This window comes from Calypte anna, chromosome 4, assembly GCF_003957555.1.
Source record: "Calypte anna isolate BGI_N300 chromosome 4, bCalAnn1_v1.p, whole genome shotgun sequence".
Taxonomy (NCBI): domain Eukaryota; kingdom Metazoa; phylum Chordata; class Aves; order Apodiformes; family Trochilidae; genus Calypte; species Calypte anna.
The window spans coordinates 15439775-15464110 of NC_044247.1; the positions used below are offsets into that span (position 1 = coordinate 15439775).

General features: G+C 38.3%; 1 protein-coding gene across 2 annotated transcripts in view; it reads left to right on the plus strand.

Annotated features, from left to right (window-relative positions):
- The first annotated feature begins 244 nt into the window (after nt 1–244).
- The window catches only part of TMEM164 (transmembrane protein 164), a 31294-nt gene continuing 7202 nt past the window's right edge, over nt 245–24336 (plus strand). For both annotated transcript variants that reach the window (XM_030449385.1, XM_030449387.1), the window contains exons 1-5: nt 245–401; nt 795–1390; nt 13675–13724; nt 15380–15446; nt 22271–22349. In XM_030449385.1, the coding sequence (XP_030305245.1) occupies nt 926–1390; nt 13675–13724; nt 15380–15446; nt 22271–22349 (661 nt within the window). In that variant the 5' untranslated portion in view covers nt 245–401; nt 795–925. The remainder of the gene's footprint in view (nt 402–794; nt 1391–13674; nt 13725–15379; nt 15447–22270; nt 22350–24336) is intronic.

A 24336-nucleotide genomic window follows, 5' to 3' on the forward strand; every position in this document is an offset into this window, starting at 1 on the left:
GGGCAAGGGGAGCGCAGCCCGCCGAGGAAACGGCGGAGGCGAAGGGAAGCGGCGGGGAACGGAGGCAGCGGCGGGAGGCGGGAGCAGCCGGGGCGGAGGGAGGAGCGGGCGGGCAGGCGCAGCCAATCCGGGGGGCTCGTCCATTTTTCGATGTGAGGCAGGCACGTCGGTGGGGTGATGCTACGGCGCTGGGAAGGGGCCGGGAGAGCCGCGGGGCGCGGCGGCGGCAGCGTGGAGCGGCCCGTCCGCTGGGGCTCGTCCTCTCGGCCGTGCCCTCACCGCCGCTGAGGGGAACCTCGCTTCCTCCTTCTCCTCCTCGGCCAAGGCGCCGGCCCCATGGCTGGGGGCGCTGGGCCTGCAGCCTCCCAGCCGCGCCGTGCTCCCTAACGGAGCCCACGGAGGTACCGGGGCCATCACCCGGGCGGCGGGAAGGGGCGGGTGGGCGCGCGCGCGCGCGAGCGGCGGCCGTTGGGGGCTCGAGCGGCGGCCGTTGGGCGCTCGAGCGGCGGCCGTTGGGGAGCGCAGAGAGAGCGGGAAGGGGTCGGCTGAGGGCAGGCAGGCGGCGGCTGCCCCGGCGTGAGGGGAGAGAGGCATCTGCGGAGCCGAGGCGGGCTGCCTCAGGCTGTTCGGGGGAGAAGTGCAGCTCCGCAACGGTCATGAAGGGGAGAGAGGAGTGTCGGCGAGGGTGGAGGGATGGGTGATGCCAGGCGAAGAAGTGCAGGGGTCCATGTGGCGAGGGGCTTTTGGCTGTTGCTCACAGGCTCCATTCATCTGTGGCTCCTCCCTTCTCGCAGGCTGCTGCTTGCGGGTCTCGTCCTGGTATCGAAAGGAAAAGCCAAACATGAGCCTTGTCCTGAGCTGAGCTACTTGCTTCTCCAGAAAGCTGGGAAGGAAGGGGACTTCAGATGGGCCGTCCTTGCATTTCATGTTTCGTCAGCCCGGCAGTATTTTGGGTTTGATTCCATCTTGCTCCTACCTGTTCCTGGACAGTGACGGGGAGGAGGAAAGGCTGCGTCCCACTATGTCTCGTTACAGCATTCATAACCTCCTGGACTGGATGTACGGGGGTGTGGACCCCAGCTTCGCTGGCAACGGAGGGCCAGAATGCGCGGCCTTTCTCTCTGGGCAGCAGCGCTTTCTGGAGAGTTTGGTCTTCCTCAGCGTGGGCATCGTGGAGATCTTTCTGTCCCTGTGGAAGCTCAGGCAGCTGCATTTCAGGGAGCTGGACAGCTATCTGCTGCAACAGCCCCAGGCTAAGCAGGAAAGCTTGGGCAAGAATGTGCTGCTGGTGCTGCTCTGTCTCATCTTTGGGCTGGAGGTGGGGTTCAAGTTTGCCACCCGGACTGTCATTTACCTCCTGAATCCCTGTCATGTGGTCACCATGATGCAGGTAAGGCTTGTGTGCAGTCATCAGGAAGTTTACTTTAGTTTTATACTTGTAAAGCAGTATTTTTCCCATAGCCGCTTTGTGGACCCAAAGTGTGTTGCAAAAGTACAAATGCCAAGAACGGGTTTAAACATTTTAACGCTGATGTAGTTTTTCATCAGTTGAATTGAGATCTACGGGGAAAAAAAATCAAACAGAAAGGTGAAATTGTAGCTATGAGAAGTGTCCAAATCTCTGGTTGAAAATGCAGACGTTTAAGGTGATCTCACCGCTTGCTTTCACCTAATCCTTGTTTCAGGAACAGGAAATCCTTTTTTCCAGTAGTAAAATTTGCACCAAATTTAATTAAAACAATCCAATTGCTAAAGCAGCTATGTAATTTCTGTGCAGCTTTTCTAAGCAAGTGTCTTCTAGGGGTATGAATGTATTTTGTGAAAGTGTTGAAAAGACAAATTACTCTTTATTTTGTGCAGACAATATCGATTTACTGTTGTGGTTTTAGAAGCTGAAGAGTAAGGAACCAAGTGTTCCTTGTGTTTTATACATGGGGTGGACAAGCCAATCTGGCTTAATACCTGAGGGTAAACTGTGCTTCAATGACTTGTGGCTTGCTTGTTGGTGCACGTCAAGATGCAGTTTGAGTAGCTTCCAAAATAATGGAAACATTAGTAACCTGTCACTGAACTGGGATACCTAAAGCTACAAGCTGTTTTTGTCAAGAGTTGTGTGCATCGTATTCACTATCTGTTTCACTGAGCTTGGTAAGGAGTGTGGGAGATGTCTGAAATTGTTATTGTTTTGTTTAATTTTGCTAATATTGTACCCTCAACACTGGATAGCTTACAAAATGTAAGGTCAAGAATTAACAGAAGAATGTTGCAAAGTCTTTCATAAAGTTGCCACAATGACTGCATCTGTCAGAGGTGACTAACAGGTGAAAAGTAGACTTAATTTTTAATCTCAGAATACAAAGTGATCTTAGGCTGTATCAGATCAAGCTTGTTATTAGTTTTACTCCTGGAAAGAATTTCCTAACAGGAATGGAAACATCTTGTTCTGGTTGTACCAGATGTTCTAGGGGAGTGGGTATAATTTCAAGAAATGGAAAAATAAACTCTTTAACAGCAATATTCAAGACCTTTACAGCAATTAACTTACAGCTCCACAACTTAATTAGTAGGTTATGTAAATTCTTAAGCAGTGGTGCATTGTTAGTTTAGTATTTTACACTGTAGGACACTTGATTCCTGTGAAGTTGTAACAATTGCTGTGCAATCAATTAGTCAGTATTGGTAATGAAGGGGAAAGTAGAAGTTGTGCAAGAATTAGAAATAGAAATAATTAAAATAATACAGCCACATGTCAGTTCTTGGCAATACTCAGTGCTGACTGGAAAATCTCTCTGTTGCTTGGGAAGAAGGTGAGGATAGGCTACCATTATGATTTGAAAGGTTAGTTGTCTTGGTATGGTATTATATGATTTTTTTTTTTGTAAGTATCCTGGAAAAGCTAATGCTTATAGATATATTGAGAGTAGTATTGTTTATCTGCTTCATTAATCTCTCCCCCAGGAAGACAGAGACAGTCTTGACCTCTGTAGTTCTTGACCTCTGTAATCAGGCATGGGCAACTCTTTCTTTCTTTCAGACCAGTTGTGAAACTTTTTTAATAATCTCATGGTAACTTGAGAAGATGGGTATGTCAGCAAAATTCAGAAGTCACGGCTCTTCATCCTCAAATGGGTATTAGATGTAGGCCTGGGCTTAATGTAGGAAATGAGAACAGCTGCAAAACTAACAGCTTTTAGCCTACAGATAGGTCAGATACAAAGATAGTTGATTACCTCCATCAGTAAAGTAATATTTAGCAGTTGATATCTTGTAAGCATTGTTTTCCTGCCCTGAATTTGCTGAGGGTAACAGGTTGGCAAGATGAAATGTAGGAAAATATAATTTATCCTTCACTTCTGTTCTTACAGTAGCTTGTTTGTAATACTGCTGCTGCACCTAAACATTAAGATGAACAAAGTAGGAGGTGAAGAGATGAAACATGCTACAACAATCAAAGTCACTTCAAAGGGAAGCCAACACTAGCTGTTGGTAAATATTTCTTCTTCCACTCAGTTTCTGTTTTCTTCTTTGGAGACTGTTTCACCTCAGAGCAGCAAAGGCTCTGGGCTCTGAGCCGAAAAATGGTTGGAACTGGAAATTATCCTGCTGAGTTGTTCTCTTTTTTTTTTCTTTTTTGTTTTTTTTTAATATAAAATCCTGCTTTTAAGAGACCTAAGGCTGCAATGAAATCAGAAAATAAAATAGGAATTACATTCATGGTGCACTTGGGCAGACAAAACTGCCTAATACAAAGGTACCAAGCTCTCCAAATAAGTCTGTTTTGATTGGGTGTCTAATTTCTGCCTATCACACCAACAAAAGCTGTGTTCAAATCACATCTTTTTCATAAGTGGGAAGAACCAGTTTAGATGTGTCATCACAAGGATGAAATGTCGATCAAATGAAGTAGTTCTCATGGTTAATCAGATGCAGAGAATCTGGTGCTCTCCTGCCACGTAGCTGAATTATCTAGAAACAGCAGTACTGGTTTTCAGAGCTGGGCTTGGTTTTGATTCTTGTGTAGCTTTTGGAGGAAGAAGGGCAATATTGTTTCTTCACCAGTGATGCAAGTGCAGTGGAATTGAGATATAAATGTTTACATTTAAAAAGAAAAAAAGAATACACATTTTAAGGTTCAGTGGAAACTTCTGTGTTTTCTTTGACAGCTGTCCAGCAGAGATGGGGCTGGTTTTGTGTGCAGGACAGTATTTATTGTGTGGTGCAGCAGAGGGAGCAACCTATGAATGAATTTATACTAAGCTTGTTCTTTACATAAAGAGTGATATTACTGAAAATTGTTTGAATACTTCCATTAAAAGAAAAAAATCTCTTGTTGGGATTGAGAATACGATTGGCCCAATGATACTGCTGTAAACCTGGCATGAAAGGATATCCTAAAAGGGAAACATTCAGTCCATGAAGGTCTTGCAAACCTATTCTTCTTTGCATAGCAGGAAGAAAACTGAACATATGTTTAGAGGACCACGTGATATATTTTCAAGACATTAATCCTTTTGAGTATTTTAGCAGCCGTAATGATGGTATTGAAAATGTGAAGGCAATCTTTTAAGTTTCTGATTCAGCAGTATAAGAGGAAACACCTGTGTGGCTAGATGATTACTTCAGACAGCAATCTTTTTAGGAAAGGAGAAATGATAGGTGGAAAAGAGACAAAGGAAAGAAGTATGGGGAAGTTCAGTTTCATCCAGTGATCTCAGTCTGATGTTTGAATAACTGAAAATGGTGCTATGGGCATCTACAGTTCAGTAAATACTGAGTTCTGTGTTCATTATTTCTATTCTTAGATACTTTAGAGACCTGGATCCTTTCTGTTCTGCAGAAGAAAATACTGAGTTTTTGTAAACAATGAGTTGTTTTCAGAACTTGCATAATAGCTTGACTGAATTCTGCATTATTTGGGAATATGTCCCAACATACAACTAATTAATTATCTTCCTCTTGTTATTCTTGTTTTCCTCCCCCCATACTTTTCTGATTATGTGGTCAAATGTAGGTTTTCAGGTATTAATCAGGATTTAATTTGCATGCACTGCTCCTAAGTGCTTGTAATAAATGAAGGAATCCAGTTAAATTGTGTATGGTTTTCTATATTCTGTCCCTTGAAAACCTTGAATTAAAGGGACATTTATATCCTGTTATTTGGGAGTGAGTATGAGGGACCTTTGGTTACAAAAATTTAGTACATTTTTATAGATATGAGACTGGATATTGCTGTGGCTTACATGAGCAACAGCCTGCAAGTATAAGTTTAATGAGTTTTTAATTTTTTAAAGGGTAGCAGCATTCTAAACTGAAGATGGTTTTTCAGTGTTTTGTTCACCACTTAATGTATCTCATTGGGCAACATGTACAGCAGCAAAGCCAAATTTCCTATGAATATACATAAAATTTTCAAAATGTAAGTCTTTAGATGTAAGCTTGTATGTGTTCATGATTCCCTTATCTACCTAATTTTTGTGTATATCCTACATTCCAAAACCTGGTACTGCTGCCTGCAGATCTTACCAGGACTTGGTCTCAAGATGTGCTAAAACTGCAATTTAATAAAATTTGATATGCTAAGGGTTCTAAAAAACTATTTGAGAAAAGCAAAGCTATATATTTGGAGTACAGTATGGTTTATTCCTAAATCAGTACATTTAGAAGGTGCATGAGACTGTTGCAACAAAGTCTACAATTCTTTCAGTGCTCTGAAATGCTGTGTGCTGGATGTAAAATCTATGACTTAAACTTAAATGGAGGATGTGTGTAATCACCCCTCACAAACATACCATATTATGAACTATGCAGCTCGATTTCTAGGTCTGCATTATACAAGTCTTTCTTTTTACAATTGCAAAATAACTTCCTTTCAAAGCTGAGTGCTAAAGAGGAAATTGGTCAGTGTGTGGTGAAATAGGGCAGATGAACAGTTAGCACTGAAATACAAGTATTTCTTGGTGGCAAGCCTTGTTTTTGTCAAAAGAGTGCATTTCATGGCTAGGAAGACGATAGATCAAGGGGCACAGGTATGAAGTGTGGAAGCTCATGAGACAAATCATCAGTTCCTTTATACTGGGAGTGGGATGCTCCGGAACTATTAGCTTGGCTTTCAGAAAACTGTGGCTGGCTTGCATAGTTTAATCTATCCTTGGTTTCAAAAACCAGCAATTCTTTCCTAATTGCTACAGTTTATTTTTAAGCAACGATTTTTGTTGTGTTTAAACTTCAGTTGACAGTGGTTTTTAGAGGCTTTAACTGATACTGTAATTAATGTCATGATTATTTATTGAATTGTGGAAAAGCTTTTCTGTGACAGTTCTAATACTGTATGTAGTTTGTCTCATCATTGTGCTTGTTTTTATTAAACCCCAGCATAAAGTGAGGAATATTAGGATGAGGCAAAGCAAGGATTCTTATTCAGCAAGAATAGTAATTTTAAATTTTAGTGTAAAAAAAGACTTGCAAATGTATCTTAAAGGTGTGAACCACAATTTGTTTTTGTTCTTGTTTTGTTTTGGTTGTTTTTTGTTTGTTTGTTTTAAGAGGTGACAGTTCAGCCACTGTAACTTAAAGCAAGTACTGGCCAAATCTTGCCCCTCTTGAGCTCAAGATGTCCGTGGTTCAGTCAGGGTGCTAGGGTCACTGTAGTACGTCCCTTTACTAATGAATGTTCTTGTTAAGGAGCTGGAGCTTAAAGCTCTTGTTAAGCCTGTGTTTTGAAGTCTAGAATTTGGAAATACCTGCTGTACTTCAGGATGGAATGCATACTTTAATAATTCTCCCCTTTATTCTACAAATTCTTAGAAGAAAAGAATATATGAAGGAGTTTTCCTCTCTAAAAAGGCCTAGGAATTGCAGGATTTGAAATTCAGGGTAAAAAAGCTTAGCTTTCTCTTGCCCCAAATAATTACATAGGCCATTAGATGAATAATTCGATAATCAGGTGTGTTGGTTGGTTTGTTCTGATATCATCACACTTAAAGCAAATATCCATCGAAGTATTACACCACAGTTTGAGGAGCATATTATGGAGGATAGGCTTATTTTTTTTTTCTTTCTTGAGAATGGAGCAATTAGCTTTTTCACTGCACTATCCAATGTTGTAATGTATCACTATAGAGTGTAACAGATTATTAGTTTGGATTTTTTTAAACTTATTCAGCAGTTTTAGACACCATTCCATGGAGGTTGTTTGCTAGCAGCTTAAATTGATATTTCAGTAGTAGCTGCCTAAAGCCTGTAGGAACTTCAGTGAAATGGTGGGCTTAATCAAACAGCAGCAGTAACCATATCAGACACCTTACCCAATGAAGGGATTGGAATGACTTCCATCTAATGATTTCTGTTCTAAAAACCCATTCTTTGTTGTCTCCCTTGCACTGCTGTAAATGTTTACCCTTCCAGTCACAGATGATGAGTTTTACTGCAGTGGTTGTACATCAGCCACAGAAACTGTAGCAACCTGAACTATTGGTCACTGCGAACAAGTTCTGTACTGTGAATTTGAAACCTATGAAGAGTGTAATGGGACTCACATTTCTTGTGACACTTCCTCAGGGCTTTAGATAAGTGTGCTAAGGGTTTACATTTATTCAGATTGCCAAGTAATTAGTGTCAGGTGAATTTAATTGTTTATATTTTAGTACTTTTTTAGTTTGTGAAATGTGAACTTCAATTATCAGCAGTATGATGTTGTATGCCTTAGCTTTTTATAGGCTGTGTTTCTGTTTCTTTGGCAAAAATTATCTGTAATGATACTTAGTGTCCTGTGGATTTTGAAGATTACAAAATTCTGTTGTGAAATCCTATAAATCAAAGAATTATGAACCTGAGAAGGAAAAGGTATTGGTGACCCTAGGCAGAATAGAGCAGGACTTTCTGCAGGGGCTTTGCTTCCATAGGAAACTGATTTGAAATATGCTTAGGGGAAAAAAGAAACAGAAGTGAATTACATGAATATGCAGATGAGAATCTTACTATGAGCTCATGTAAACTTCCATAGTGTCACTGGCAGATGCCATTGCAAGTTAATCTAAATTTTCTTTAAAAGTTGGGCTTTTGAATTTGTTTTAAAATTAGCCTTTTTTGTTCTTTGTGCAGCAGGTAGGTGTTTGATCATCAGGTTTTGCTAAAGATAGAAATGAGGAAGGAATTAACCTGCTAGTAGTGAAGGGGTGGTATAGATAGTGATTAGAGAAGAAGGAAGAAAAATAGCCTCAGTGACACTTTTTTTCTGAAACACTAATTCCCAAGATGTGATAACTAATGCCACTGCACACATAGAAATACCTGATAGGTTAATAATTAATCCTAAAATAAAAGAAGTCTAGAAATCTTTCACCTAGACCATAAAAAAGAAGGTGAACACAGATTTGCTGAGTGAAAAAAATAAGCCTGTGGAAGAGGAGACCAGTCTAGAGTATCCCAATGAATAGATGTAATATACATTAGACTGTAGAAGATAGAAATTGCTCAACTTTCTTCACTTCTTTAACCCCTGGGTAGAACTGGGAGGTTGGAAGGAGGGGCAGGTACTGTCCTATGTTCCTGGAGTCTGGTTTTTTCTGTAGTATTAGTGCTCTGCCACCTTTGTGGCTTTCAACCATGAGTCTTCTTAACTCTACATTACCAGTTCCACAGGACGCATTAATTAATCCCTGAACCTGTCTTGACAGCTGCCAGAAGGCAGTTGTGAATTTAATGCTAAAATATTAAATATATTCAACTTCCTGCTGCTTAGCAGTGAGAATGTAGCAGCTTTTGATCTCTGTTCTCCTTTTAGATTTGGCAATCTGAACTTGTCAAACCACAGTTACAATTTTTTATTCTTTAAAGTTACCTTTTAGAAGACAAATGGATGGCTTTGAAGTTCTGTGGTTGTGTTCTGCTGAACTGATAGTTAATACAAAAGCAGTTGACATCTGACATCACTAAATGCTGTATCAAAGCTGTATGTAGTTGTTAAACCTTTACTTTCTGATAAATGAAAGGTTGATTGAAACTTAATTCTTAATTTTAGAGCTAATTAACAAGATCTTCTAAATCTTTTAAATTATCCAGTTGCTTGAATATTCTTTGCCTTACATTTTAGCATTATGGGGGAAAATGGATGATTCTCACATTAGCAGTAAAATACAGGTAACCTTACCAGGGTATCTTAGCCTTTTAAACATATTTCTTAAAATCTTCTGCTCTGGGGGGCACTTTGGTACATGCTAAAAAGTGTCTAAAAGGGTGCAGATTGACCAAAGCCTGTTTTTGTTTGGTTTTTTGTTTTTTTTTTTTTTTTTTTTTTGTTTGTTTGTTTGGTTGGTTGGTTGGTTTTTTTGTTTATTTTTTATTTTTTAAAACTCAGTCTAGTTTGGGATTAATCCAGTTTCCATAATTTTTGACATTACTCTGAATACTGAAATCAAAATTAAAATCTTACATGCTGAAGTTTCCATTTTGAAACTGTATACTAAAGCAATCAGTTTATGATCCAGTAAGTCATCATGACTGGAATGTCAATGACTGGAAATGGAAGTTTCCAGTCTGCTGCAATGAGATGGTAAATCAAAGAGACAGCTCAGGGATAGACTTGCTGATGTTCTAAAAGGTAAAAGAAATCTGTGCTGCATACATGAGGTGCAGGGGTTTTGTGTGTAGCTTGCTTAGCTCCTGCCAGCAACATCTCTGCTTAGGCATCTGTAGGCGTTCCCATTGATGCTGTAAGTGCTACTTTGTGTAATGTTTAATCTGGAAAGGCTGTAGTTGTGTTACTTGTTCTGTTCTTTCCCCCTCTGCATTTTGATCTGCCTTCTTTTGTCATTTTAGTTTGTTTCTGAGAAAACACGATGATCTTTGTGTTATGCTTGTTTCTGTCTCAGCAGGAGTAAGGCTGTTCAAAGAAAAGGCTTTCATGACAAGTTTTGGACTGCACTCTCTGTCTCGGTGTGCTAACTGAAAAATGGCCTCAGTAAAATACTTCTTCTGAAGGGAGCTGCTCTTATGTTTTATAGGGGGTTGGAATCTTTTGTCATCAGACTTTTTCTCCCCTCCAGAAATGTAATTCATAACAATTGCATTGCTGAGCTAAAACCCCACAATTGTACCACAACACCTAAAATATTTTTCCTTTTTTAATGGCTTTCAATCTAGCAATATGGTTAAACAGAAAATGGGAAGCCAGGCATGTTTGGTTTGTGCTCTTTCCCTTTTCCACCTCTTCGTACTTATGTACTTGCCCAGTGCTGAAGCCTAGATGTGCAAACTCTGAGAGAGGCTGGTTGAATAAAATTCTTTCCATATGAACTTTAAAAAAATTAAATAATGGAAACTTTTGATATCTCCAAATTAGTGTGATAATTGCAGCACATGTAATGCTTGAAGTGCAAGACCTGAGGATACTATTTGGATTAACGCAGTGCATAAAAGTCAGGAAATGGGACTGAATTAAAAGGAGGTCAGATTAAAGTTAACATAGTTGTTTCTGGTTTCATGATGTACAAAAACATCATGAAATGTTGGAGCCTTTTGCAGTGTTTGTGCTAGTATTGATTTTTTTCCAAACATCTACAATTTGGGTACCTATTCCTGTCATATTTTGACACTAGGAAAATGGATATAGTAAAAAAAACCCCTCACTTGTTGCAAAATACCATCTTGTTTTGGCTAATATTTAGCGTTTTCTGGCTGATGTTCAGCCTTTTTTTCATGCCTGTCAATTTGACTTTTACTTAGAGACAAAAGTGTGACAAAGAATAATTTTTTTTGTAAATTCTCACTTCTAAAAAGTATCTGTTTTTTTCCCCAGACACTCAGCTTCTTTTTAACAGTAACATTTCATTTATTTGGCTCTGTTTTTTCTTTAATGGTTGAAAAAGGAGGGAACTAACAGGGATTTGTGGATGGCCAGTGTAATATTTTGTGATTCCTGCCTATTGCTATCTACCAGAGATGTTTCCTGATTAAACTAATGCAACCTTACCTTCTTACTATCTTCAGAAGTCCTTTTATATACAGGCTCTTCTATGCCAACACAAATCAGGAATACAATCAAATTTAGGGAAATAATGAATTCTGAAGTGTACTAAACTTGAAAGGCATTTCTTTGGAGCTCAATCAGATACCACTGAATGACAAGGTTGAGCTAATTTCTTAGAGATTTTGAAAAATACTGTTCCTTTTTCTTCAGCATTTCATTCTGTCCCAAACCTGTAGGTATCATTTGTAGCTTTCTCTTATTTCATGGTTGGACGAAGGGAATACAGAAAAGAGTAATTTACAACTCATTCCTGGGTTAATTTAGAGCAACTGTGAGTTCAGTTTCTTTAAGACCTTGTCTCAGTGAAGGAACAGTTAAGCAATGCAATCCTGTGCATCACAGTCCTCAAAGTACAGCAGCCCTGCTGATTCATCACATGTTGTGGTGTGACCTTTGTATTTGGGCTGAGGCAGGGGAGTGCTCCTCATGCAGTTCTTCGTGTCAGAAATAGTTCCCATAGGGATGGACAATTATATTTATGGCTGTACAGAATAATTATGGATAATATTGACAATTTCTGACTTTCGTTCTCGTATGGGTCATCAGTGTTGAAGTGAACTTCAGTTTGCCTGGTGTTGAGAGTTTCTTTGCTGGTTATTGCTTGAGAACAATTGAGAACCCTCTGGTCCTGAGCTGGTGAAAATGGCTGGGAAATCCTGGTTCACAGTAACCTGCCCAACTAGAACTTACCTATCCATTTCCTCAGAGCCTCTCATGCTTTTGTAGTCTCTTTCTCTTATGCTCCCTTTCTCTCACTCTCATTAACCTTATGGTTAACCTTCAAACTCTTCTACAGTTTGAAGAGTCTTAATGTGTTAAATCAATCCCAGTTTTGTACTTTTTGTTCATTCTTGTTGACTCTGTAACCCCTCTCGAAATCTGCTTTATTTTTCTGAGTGGTTAAAGGGGAACAGAATGATCAGGACTGTGCCCAGAATTCAACCTATCAGACAATGTATACTTTAACTTGCTTTTCCCTCCTGAAATAGCTACTTTTGTACATTTGGGATTAAGTTTCATTCTTTTGTACCACTTTGAATTTGTAACATGTGAAAATGTAACAGGTAATGTGCAGATCTAACAATAAGGAGGGACCTTGAAGTTGTTTCTTAGTGTTCTTTCTATTTAGAAAGTTTATTTTATTTCTTCTCCCTTGAACAAGGAGAACCTGCTTCACTGTGCTTTTAAAATAAATGCTGCAGTGTGCTGGCAAAGGGAGGCTAACATCAGTGCTAGCCTGGGTGCATAAAAACTTGGGAATTCCAGCAGGAAAAGAGGCTTGGAACTCCTCACAGCCATGCTGCCAATTTAGTATGACATTGCTTTGGTTTTAGTTGTTTCCTCCTGCAAGGCAAAGGATTTTATTTCCAGTATGACTGTAAAATGTATTATGATTATGGAAGAAATATGTGAACACTTATGTTAGAGCTTGTGAGCTTGTCTGCTGTGACTATCTGTGAAACAGGTATTTTAAGACTGCTAATTACTCCAAGCTGAATGATGACACTTTTTATAGTGTCTGAATCTACTCGGTGTTACGGTACTTTGAAGATCAGATACAAGGTGTCTTTTAAAGCATCCCTTTTAAGAAGCTGAAGTTTATTTATCAGGGAAAGTATATACATATTTAGAGAGAAAGTGCTCCGTGTTGAACTGCTAAGGCTCTAAGGCTGAAACATTTGAAGATCTCTTCCGCTATCCTAAAGTTTCTTTCTCCATGGTGGTGAAGCATTTTAGATTGGCATGTCCATCTCAGTCTTTGTAACAATGGCATCCTTTTAAAATACTAGCTATTTTTTATCCTCAGTGGTGAGATTCAGAAAGTATGTGGATGGGTATGGTAGGTTTTGCTCTACTGTGTGGTAGTTGGAGTTTCTAGATTTAGACATATTTCTGGTTTGGTTATTTCATGCACATATAGGAAAAAAAGGTTGATCTTTTAAAGAGTAGGAAATAAAAAGGAAAAAACCCAACTCTATTGGAAGACCAGGGATTCTTCCTTTAAGGTATGAACTGTGCTACCTGTATATTCTGTCAGATTTCTGAATTTAAAGAAATCATAAAATAATGTGAATTTAAAACTGCATGAGCTACTTACTGAGCCTCTAAATATATCTTTTGTCAGCATAAAATATGGAATGTTTGAAAGTTTCTCTACTGCACGCAAATAACATGGAAAAAAGTTATTGTAAGAGACCTGTGGAAAGTATGTATGGTCTCCTAAGAAGGGAAAATATAGTCCATAATTCAAGAAGCTTGAGTTAATAAGCAAAGTTTATTGCAAATATATGAAAAATGGGATACTGAAGCAAAATAAGTGTTAACCACTTTTTGCAGAGCCATAGGGGTCCGTGTGCAAGATGATGTGTAGACCTCATAAGACTTTTCTGGCATAAATACTTTCTTAGCACAAAAAAATGTTAATTAGTGGATTGTCAGCATGCATCTGTTATCTTCCTTTTTATCCTGCCCTAATGAGTTGAAATTACTTGCTTTTTAAATACAGGACTTCAGAGAAACTCTGATTGTATTATAACAGTTTCTGGTTAGAAATGATTTGTGACATACAGAACTGGGAAAGAAAGATACAGAAAATGGAGTCTAAAAGAGATCACATAATTAATTTAAATTTGCTTCTAACATTTCAGATTTTTCTTCTTGCCTGTCCTCCATGTCGAATTGCAATGATTCTCTTCAGGTAATGTCTCTTCCTTAATATATTTCTGTCTGCTTGCATAATGTATTTTAAAAGTTAATCACAGTTTAAGTCATAAAATATTAAGATATATAGCCAGTTATAGAGGCATATTGATTGGATTGAAAAAGGGTCTGGTCTTCAATTGTGGGTGTTGAGCCACATACCCTTGGTTCTCTTATGCTGGTGGTTTTGGCCTTGCTTAGCAATATGAATTAGTTCAGTAACAGATGGCAATGCAGACATCTTTCTACAGATTAATGTATGGGATTGTGTAAGTTATGTCATGGGCCTTGTGCCTTTTTATTATCCTCACTAAAAATTAGTAACTGGGCTTCATTGAAGGCTCTGCATACACTAGGGGTCTAATGTTAAAATGGTTGCTATATGTTATATAGTGAAAGTAAATTCTTTCTGGCTTGGGTATTTCTCTAGTTATGCAGTTCATTCTAAACTACTGCATATGTTTACAAACTGTAGGAACCACGAGTTTCTAATGTGCTCTCATGGACAACTCAAGTAGAGTCCAGTAAGCAGCAAAGGGGTGTAACTACTCATACTGTAGAGAGGGTCACAGGGCTTCTCAGGGAATGGCTGTGGTTGTTGCTGTGACAGTTAACTCAGCTCTTGCTTGCCTGAGCCTAGGCAGTGACCAGAAAAATGATGCTGAAGACAAGCCTCATGAATTATTTTGGAACTGCTGCTGTCTGTCTGCAACTTTTTTCCTGCTGTTCCTTGTTTGGGCAGGGGGTAGGATGAATACAGAGATGCTTTGTTAGCATCTCCATCTAAGAGAGCATAAAAAGTATGTCTGGTGTCCTAGAAATCTTGGATTTGCAGTGCATTTGCTAGAGACTGGTTGCAGAGTAGAGCTCACAATATTTGTTGTTTTTTAGAATGAGCTTTTCTGTTTCCTAACACCCTGACAGCATATAAATTAAATTTGAGAACCTCTTCTTAAATTGTAATAGCTTTTCCCCCCTCAAGTTACTGTTAAATTCCTAGTTTGACAGGCAGTGGTTATACACAGCTTATTCTTGACTTTGTGTCTTCTGTAAAGTAGACTGAACCAGTACGTGTACTATTTTTGTGTTCTTGTGATGCAAAAGTGGTTCAGAAAAAGATGACTGAAAGCTTTACAAAATACAGTATTGTAAGAGTTCTTTCCTGCCTTATTCTTTGCTTAGGACTTGTTGCATTTTGACAAATATCCTTTTATTTAAGGGACTTCTTCCAAATTCCTGAAATTTACTTTGAAGCTGTGCATTTATATACAGGAGTAAAATCCTTTATCAAATACACTATTTTAAGCTCCGAAAAATGAATGAACAACAAAATTCCAACTACTTAGCAGCTTGCATCAGAATGGGATAAACACAAATGGGCAGTCCAGGCTTTCTAGGAATCCAAAGCTCATTATAGAAAGCAGCCCTACTTTTAGGAAATTATGAAAGTGTGTATTGAAAGAGGTTTTTTCCTGGCTATTGCATTTAAAAGTACCTGGTTATTGCCTTTTACAGTGTCTGTATTCAAACTCAAGCCAAAAGAATTTTCTTAAGTCTCTTGCTACCTTTTATTGAAGATATACTACATAAAATAGGTGAGAACACTGCATTTTAATTCCATCTGGGAAAATAACATCACATTTCTTTTCTAAGGTTGCAGATGCATATGCTGAATGGGGCCCTCTTGGCATTGCTCTTTCCTGTTGTTAATACACGCCTGGTGAGTGTACTGTACTTTTGCTCCTCCTTTATTATTTCTTTCCAAGAGATGCCCACATGCTGCTTCAGTTTTTGTCTGACTAACTTGCAAAAATCTGTTGTTGAAGCTATTTAAATGTCTGTTTTCAAGTTCACTTGCATTTATCTCCTTACATGTTTATGGTGTTTGGATAAATTACTTATGCCTATATCCATACAGCACATGAATTAATGATATTATTATTGTTGTGAACTTCAGACTCAGTAACAAATCTTCTTAGTGGCTGTCCATTAGCAAATCTTGACTGTCTTAACAAGATTTACTGTAAAGCTCTGCATATGTATTGAACTTCATGGATGATATGCTATGGTGATTGGCCATGCTAGTATCTAGGACACCTGAAAACTGACAGGTCTATTGTTGACTTGTAAATGGTTTATTTTTTCCTCCCTTTAAGACTTTAAAAATTTTGCACTGAGGCGCAGTTTAGTTACTAGAGAGAGGATGAATACATCTGTAAGCTTTTATGTGTTAAAAATAATCTTCCTTAAAGCATGACATACAGATGCACAGGAAGTTGGATCATATTTTTCAGATTCCAGTGGATTTAGTAATTCTAGAGGACTTTTGAGATTTATGTTACCCTTCCAAATCTTAAACTACATTTGTTCTTCTCTAGATTATAACAGCCTATGTGCAGGTAGTAATTGTATTTTAATAAAGCTTCACACTGCTAAAGGGTTATCAAATGAATAAACCAAGGGTTTTTTTCCTGATAAGGAGAACTCTTATTTTGTATTTCAAACTAACTAGTTTTTAAGGAAATATAAACTTCAGCAGAAGAAAAAGGATTTTTATGAGTAACCCTTTAAAGATAAAGTGCTGAAATATTGACAAATCATTAGCTTGTATTTTGTCTGCTGTTATCATAGTTCTCATTATAGGGCAGTGGTGATTAAACAGGAAAAATATAGACTTTTAAAATTATTTCCTTAATTAGAGATAGTGGAGCCAAAGGTTAATGTCCAAGAGCAAATATTTTTGGAATACGTACTACTTGGGATATTTTTGGCCCAACAGCTGCTTGATAGGCTGTTCTCTTTCAGTGTCTCTTCTGGAACAAGATAATGGGGTGATGTTTTACAGGACTGCTGCTTTGACCCAGATTCTCTAGTGGTAGACACATTCTCCTCTGCAACTGTCATTGTAGTTGTTTACACTGACATCCTTCTGAAAGCATTAAACACCTCCAAATACTTAGTAGGGAGTTCAGAAAAGCACAATAATTTTGTTTGTGCTGTCTGCCCTTGTTTGTCCTATCTAAGTGGAAAACTTTTGATTTGGTCAGAATTGTTGTGTCTCCATGCCTGAATTTCAGTTTTATGGTTTTAAGACATTTAAAAAGACATAAGACATTTTAAAAGACAGTGTGTACATATTTCATACAAACAAAATTTATACTTTGCTATGCCTGCAAACAGTTGTAATATACTACGTGTGGCATGAAGAGCATGAAAAATCTGGCACCTAACCCAATTACTAATTCAGTAGTGAGGAGGAAGAAGTTATCTGGTGCTCTGAGGTCAGTGGGAAGTAGAAAGCAGGAAACTGTTGCTTCCTGTCACTTTGAGAGACTGTACTAAATAGATGTATTTCTGTCAGCACAGAAATGCCTTGTTACCTTTCAGAGTGTGAAATGTATCATACCCTTATGAGTTATTTAATATGCAACTGGATGTGGTCTTGTAGGTAGCTTTCATTGTCTGTAGCCAACATTCTCCTAAACATCTCTCATGTGGATTGCCTGTTAGTTTCTTTGCAGGCAGCAGGTGATGGCTGTTGAGCCTCTTGGTAGCAAGCTCAGTAGTAGGCACGTATGTGCTAGCTAGCAAATTCTGTATCTTTACAGAGATTAAAGCTGTGAGATGCAGGAGGAAACATTAGATTATTACTTCATTACTTCATCAGCCGATGGGTGTTTGTTTAGGTGCTAGTGAGTATCAGGTTTTTCGTTGTAAGTATTAACCTGATCAAAGTAATTTCCAGAACACGTCTTACAACATTCTGTGGTGCAGTCTGTTAGTCTCACATATTTTTGCTACCAATTGCATCACTTTGTGCATTGTAGGTACTCTTTTTGTATGTATGAGTCAATGCTAAATTAACTTGGAAAAGAAATTTTTGGGTGGTTCTATCATGTATCAAATTTTTTCTTGTAATGTATCTGTTAATTTTTTAAAGAACCTCAAGGATTTCAAAACTTTTCCTAAATAATAAGTTGCCAGTGGAAGTGGAGAGTTGAGTGGAGAGTAGAGTTGAAAGTTTTTACTGTCTGTTGTTTTAACCTTTCAGTGACACTGAATTCATTAAAAATCCTGTTGGACTGTAATGGGCACCTGGAATATTGTTCTAAAAAAGGTCAGCCTATTCTGTTCTTTCCAAGGCAGTATTTTCCTGCCTTGGCATGTTGTTGAGGTGCCAACAATTAGCAGTCTTGAGTGACAGATGTGCATCCACTTGTATTTATTTGGCAACTAAATATTACAGTTTTGCAAAATTATTTACAGTCTAGTGGGCTTAGCTTTTGTGCGTTGGTTAAAGATAAGTCCGACCGTTTCTTATCAATTAATATTTGTGAGTTCTTTTTAACATTTCAGAAATTAAGGATATTTTAATTTTCTGTCATAATTTCATTGCTTTCTAATGATACAGATAATTTGTGGCCAACATTAATAATTCACATGTAACACAGGACCATCTTTTATGACCTTTAATAGACAAGTTACTAAGGTTGTAAGATTGCTAGGGTCCCAAGGTGAACTAACTATTTCTGTTTGAAGTTTCTTATTGCATTTATCAAATTTTAAAGGAAACTCTTTCACTGGTTTAGAGGTGATGGGTTTTTGTTTGGTTTGGTTTTGGTTCTTTGGTTTTGTTTTTTTTGCAAGCTGATGTCCTGAAAATGTTGATATAGATAAAGTAAAAAACAGGACGTGTCCCAGAGGTGCTGGATTTGCTGTCTGCTCAGCTGAGATGGTGCAGTTTTAATGTTCCCAGAAGCTGACATATTCTATTATTAGATCTATTTGGCTTGAGAGGTACACATTCCAAAATTGTTTTGGGAACAGCATTATACTCCGAGTAGTACTTACAGTGCATTTTGTCTGGTGCCTCTGCTCATTGCCTACTGCATTTCTGTTGATTGGTATGGTAATAATTCACTGTTCTAAATAGTTAGCCTGAAATGCCTGTGCCTAGGCACACAAAAATGGAATAGGTGTTGAGAGCACGTTATATTGTATCAAAACTTGTTTAATCTAAGAAGCACAAGGAAAATAATGGAAGAGTTGCACATTGGGGGCTGCTGAGGGATTGTGCTTTAGTTGCTGCTAAGTGCTGAAGCCAAAGCTTTGGCATTATTTACCAGTTACCTATGCTACATACATTAAAATGGTATGGACATCTAAGTAGAGTCTACAGTCCCACTTCTGTTTTGTAATGCAAATCTACCTTATGCTGGTGGTGATTAGTAGTCCTAATATCTCCGGAGGAACTAGAAAAATACTGTTTCTGAAATGGATATAATTTACCTTATGTAATTCCTGGTTTTAGACTTGACATTGCAAATGCCTGATGGTGTCCATTGCACCAATAATGTGAGCTGGTTTGTATAATGAAATGGAATGACCAGAAGATGGTAGTGCCTTTTTATGAGACTCAGTCAAGATAAAATGCAGTGTTGATCAAATACTGAAAATGCTGATAAAAGTAAAAGCCCATGCACTCGAGCAAGAGTGCACTAACTGGCTTGTGTAGAGTGGCTGGGAGGATGGATACTTGGGTGAGATGCTTACTTGAAATAGAGATTGTGTATTGGGACTCATCAATATGTATTTATATCAGTTATAGACAAGTGGGTGTATGGCAGGAAATCTGGTTGAAATGCTCTGCCCCTAAAATATAATGAAAATTTCAAATAAAATCTGGGGTGCTGCTTTAGACAATCTTGCAGATAGGTGACAGTGCCACTACACCTTTATTTCAAGGGCCTTTGCTGTTGACATCAATACCAAAATTAGCATAAATGTTCTCGGTTTACTTGTTCCCAATATTTAAGTGTATGGAAATCTTTTCTAATTTATGCCAGCTGTGTAAGCTGGTGCCTGAGGTGTAGAACTGCTGGAATGGTGTAACAGTAACTTGAGCATGGGTCAGCCTCTTGGCTGTTTGCATGCTGGAGAAATGAGTCCTGGTAAAAGTGAAATTAGTCTAATAGTATTTTAGTATTTTCCATATGCTACTTGTGTTTGGGGTTTGTTTTGTGCTGTTTTCTTATATGTATTCATGTCTGGTTTTAGACCATTCTAAGCTTCTCTGGCAGCTGTTTCTTCTCTGCCAAATAAATAATTTGCCATCACAATCCTAAATATGCTGAGAAGTAACCAGTAAGTTACATGGCTCTAGTAACTGTTTGCCCCATGATTTTTTTTTTTATTATTATTGTATACCTTTATGTAGATTATTCCTCTCTGTTGTTTAATGTGTTCTGTGGTTTGCTTTGCAGGTAAAAAACCCCATTTCTCGTTTATCATTTTGATTACTGGTTATATTTAAGAAACTGGTTACTTACTGGTTATGATTACTGATTATGTCTAAGAAGGAGGCTGGTACAGAATGTCATTTGATCTTTACTAAACATTGTGCTGGATGTGCTACCGGAAAGACCAGAGTTTGCAAGTTGAATTCCTTCTATTCCTCTTTTGGCCAAATATTTCAGTCTTTGTAGAAGTTTATGGAGTGTGAGCGCTTTCACAGCAGAGTTTGAGCTGTTGCTGCAAATAAAAGGCCAAGGTATAAATAATTAACAGAGAGAAGAGTCCTGTTTTCAGAAAACGGAGTAACATGGTAACTTCCTAGCCCACTGAAACCCAACTAGTATTGCGTGCCACACTCTGGGGTAAACTCTTATCTGAATATCTGACTTTTGAGCTCAACTCTGCTGCTGTCTTGAGGAGGTATTTCTGAAGCTTAGAGCAGTAGCTGGTCGCTGTTAGGACCATTTGTCATGTGTGTACTCAGAGGACTGCTGTGACTTTTCATGCTCAGAAATGCAAAGTGAGCTCTAATCCTCTGTGATGCAGCTTCTCCTTTCCACTGTCTGGCATGTGATGTAAGCAGCTGCTAGGACTAGTAGAACTGTATGTAACTTACCTGTTCCCCGGGTGATGGTCTACTGCCTGCTTGCTATTATATATAATAATTTAAAATGTAATTTGTGCTTTTGAGTTGTACCATCAGTTGTTTTAAGATTCTGCGTAAGGGAAATAAGTTTTAAATGCCCAAAGAGTGACACTGGCACTTGGTAAGAGAGAAAGGAGTTCAGTACAAAAAAACCCCAGCCAATAAATTGACAATTAATACACAGTGTTCAGATGAGTCTGTCTTGGTAATAAATACTCAGAAATGGTGAATTTCTCTGGGGCTGAGGAAATGTATTCTAAACATAATTGGGAAATACTGGAACTTGATAGTGACTGCTGGGTTTCCTCAGCTGCATCTGAAAGGAGAGGGCAAGTCTCTGGTGGCTTATGAAGAGAAATCACTTTGGAGATCATTGGAGTCTGGGTTAAATACATGTAGCCTGTGTCTATGATCAACTATTATTAGAGGGGCCTACTCAGTATTTTGACTTTGTTCTGTGAGTAAGTGTTGCTTTGATTTTTCTTTTTTTTTTCCCCACTCTCTCAAAACTTTATCACTTGCTGAAGCTCTTATTTGTTCTAAGAGGTTCTTTAAATCCTTGATTGATGTATGATCCCTTCCACTCTACCTGCACTTTCAGTTTCTCTTTGCATGTAAAAGGTATTTACCTGGCATCTGTGAGTGAGTCTTTTATTGATAAAACAATTTATAGGCAAGACCTTTAGAGCAAGGTCAGTCAGTTACTCAGTACAACTTCATAGGGGTTTTTTGTTTGTGGTTTTTTTTTTGTTTGTTTGCTCTTTTTCTGTTTGTTGTACAACTTAAGTGCTTGGTTGTACAGCAGCTTAGCTTTTGCAGCCTCTATACCAGGAATTACATGTGCACAATTAGCCAGGCTTCAGAACAAGCAATCTTTTCTAGTGAAAAAAAAGATGTCTTGTTTTACACACAAAAAAATACTGTCAACACTACTGCAGCCAAACAACTGTTACTCTGTTCTCAGAAGTGTCCTGAGCATAGTGTTTGTGTAACTAACTTGGGGAGTGTAGAAGCCCTTATGTGAAACCACAGAAACTAAATAGAGAATGCTCCTTGGCAGGAGTGAGTGCCTCACTTTTTATAGTTATATCAGGAGCTATTGTTTCTGAAGCGTGCCTGTTCCAGCTGGGAGAGGTACATCTATTTCTCCAGTCGCAGGTTTACTGCTGGTGGTATCTTATTTATATATATATATATATATCCTTCTGCAGCTTCTCTTCAAAACAAACAAGCAGATTGGGGTTTTTATATTTTCATATTTGGTGGAGCTTAGCAGTTCCAAACATGCATGCAGATTGCTATGAATCAGGTCTTTTTTGCACAGGCCTCCTCAGTAATTTTTATATATTATTTATATATTTACATATATAAAAGACCTCTTTTACAAAGTTATATCACTCATATGGTAGCAATTATCTTTTTTTTTCAATATAGGCTACTGTCATAAGGGGTGTGTACAGTTTCTGGTTTGATTACTTCAGAGTTTTGCATGGCTATTGGTAACTTATGCTAAGAAAGTTTGAAAAGCTTTCTTATGTTATTCTTTATTCCTTGTAACTTGGTGGTGATGAAAAATATTTACAAATATTTACCTTATTCCACAGCTTCCATTTGAAATGGAAATATATTACATCCAGCATGTGATGCTTTATGTTGTGCCCATCTACCTGCTGCGGAAAGGAGGTAGGTGAATATTGAATTAGTCCCATGCAATGAAAAAGCTGTGCTTAATGGTTTCCACAGGCTCTACTCTTACTGATTTTTAGCAGTTTTGTTACTTAATAGTTTCTGGTGCTATGATGGAGCTGTAACCCGGGTAATAAGGCTTGTGTCAGACACTGAAATGGGATTTAAAAAAAATTAAAAAATCTTTTGCCCAAAGGGACATCAAGAACATATTTGCATAGTATGTGCTGTCATCTTGAGTAGCATCTCTGCCATCTTCTGACACTCCAAGTTGGGGGATGTATTTTCAAGATGCAACTTAAACTGAGCTGAAAAAAATTGCTGTATCCCCATGTAAATATTAGCCAGCTGACATTCTGAAGCTCTAATGAAATGTAGTGACACATATTAGTGATGTGAACCAGCTTGCTTGTTATCTCTTCTGACAAGATTACTGTGTTGCATTCACTTACACCCAACAGTTCAGTAAGTCTGGGAACCTCTAGTTGTTCCACTGGTCAGTAGTATTCTAACTGTCCTGAGAAGGGAAAGCAGTAGGTATTCATCTGGTGTGATGCTCTGTCCCCCTCTAGCGTTGTCATGCCTCCAGCTGCATTTCCTGGCAGAGCTAAATTGTGTCATCCAGGAAAGAAAAGATGGTAATTTATGTTCCAGATGTTCAGTAGCCTTTAAGGAAAACCCCCCGAGAATGTGATGTCAGAGAATGGGATACAGTTTAGCAAATGCTCAGAACAAGCATAGTCTGCCTCTTCCATTCTGCTGAATCTTCTGTATTTTATACCAGCAGTCACTTACATTCCTTTCACACTTATTTCACTGGATGCCTGTAACATTTTTGTCTGTCTCTGCTCAGTTAAACTAAATAAGGAAAAGTGAAGTGTCATACTTGAAAAGATCAATCAGTTTCTTTCTCTTATCAGAGAAATATGCAGTCACATTTAATTTTAATCTGTCTTTATTTTTTTGGTTTTTTTTTTCTGAAGTAAAGGTTCTCTGGGTTCTTCAGCAGCTGTATTCTGGGGCTGGCAGGACTGTATCTACAGTTTGAAGGGCTGTAGAGTTGTCACTAATGCAGTTTTCTGGTTTTGCCCTTTGTTACTTTACAGGTATTTGCTGCCATCTAATGTTGACATGATAGCAGTGGCATTTCTAAAAGAACTTCCTTGGCTAAATATATCCACTGAGATTGCCCTAGGCTGTGACTAGTAACTGTTAATTTTCTTATTTGTTTGGCTCCTGATCACCTGGCTGACTGTAAATACCTCATTAGCAAAATGCCTGTGGACTTTTTAGTAGTTATGGTTAGTGCCACAGGAGACCTAATGTCTGGTTCTTGATGGAAAAATTACCTGGCCTGAAAACACTTCTTAATATTTTGTCATTTCACTTCGTTTTAAGTATTTAAAGTTGATCACACCTTTATCCTAACTGTATCTGGCGAAAATTGCTTTTTTGTCACTGATGTTGCTCAGCATGCAGCTTTATTTCTGTATTTTAAATGGGAATTTCTACCAGTGACTCTATGGATTAGGACTGGGAGAAGTAATTGAAGGGTAGTAAACCTGGAAAAATGAAAAGGAATGGATTGTATATGGAAAAATATACTACAGTTTTATTGGGAATCTAATCTGCCTGCCTTCTCAAGGGAAGGTTGCATACCTCTAAAGCAGACTTGATGTGAGGCTCATTCTATACAGAAGTGGATGTCCTAGTTTGTTGATCAAGTATTGATATTAATCAAGTATCATACCAGTCATGCACACACATTCAATTACCTGTCAAAGGGTTTCCTTTTTGAAAGAAAAAACTGGATGATAGTAAGCAAGATCTGTAATAATTTATTTTTTTTCTCTCCCTGCTCTTCATGACAGTGGTAAAGACAGGTCATGCTGCACTGGTAGCATCTCCTTTGTGTTGTCCATTCCCCCCCTGAGATGTGAGTGTGAGGGCTTCAGCAATCTTAGGATCAAATTGATGACAGAGG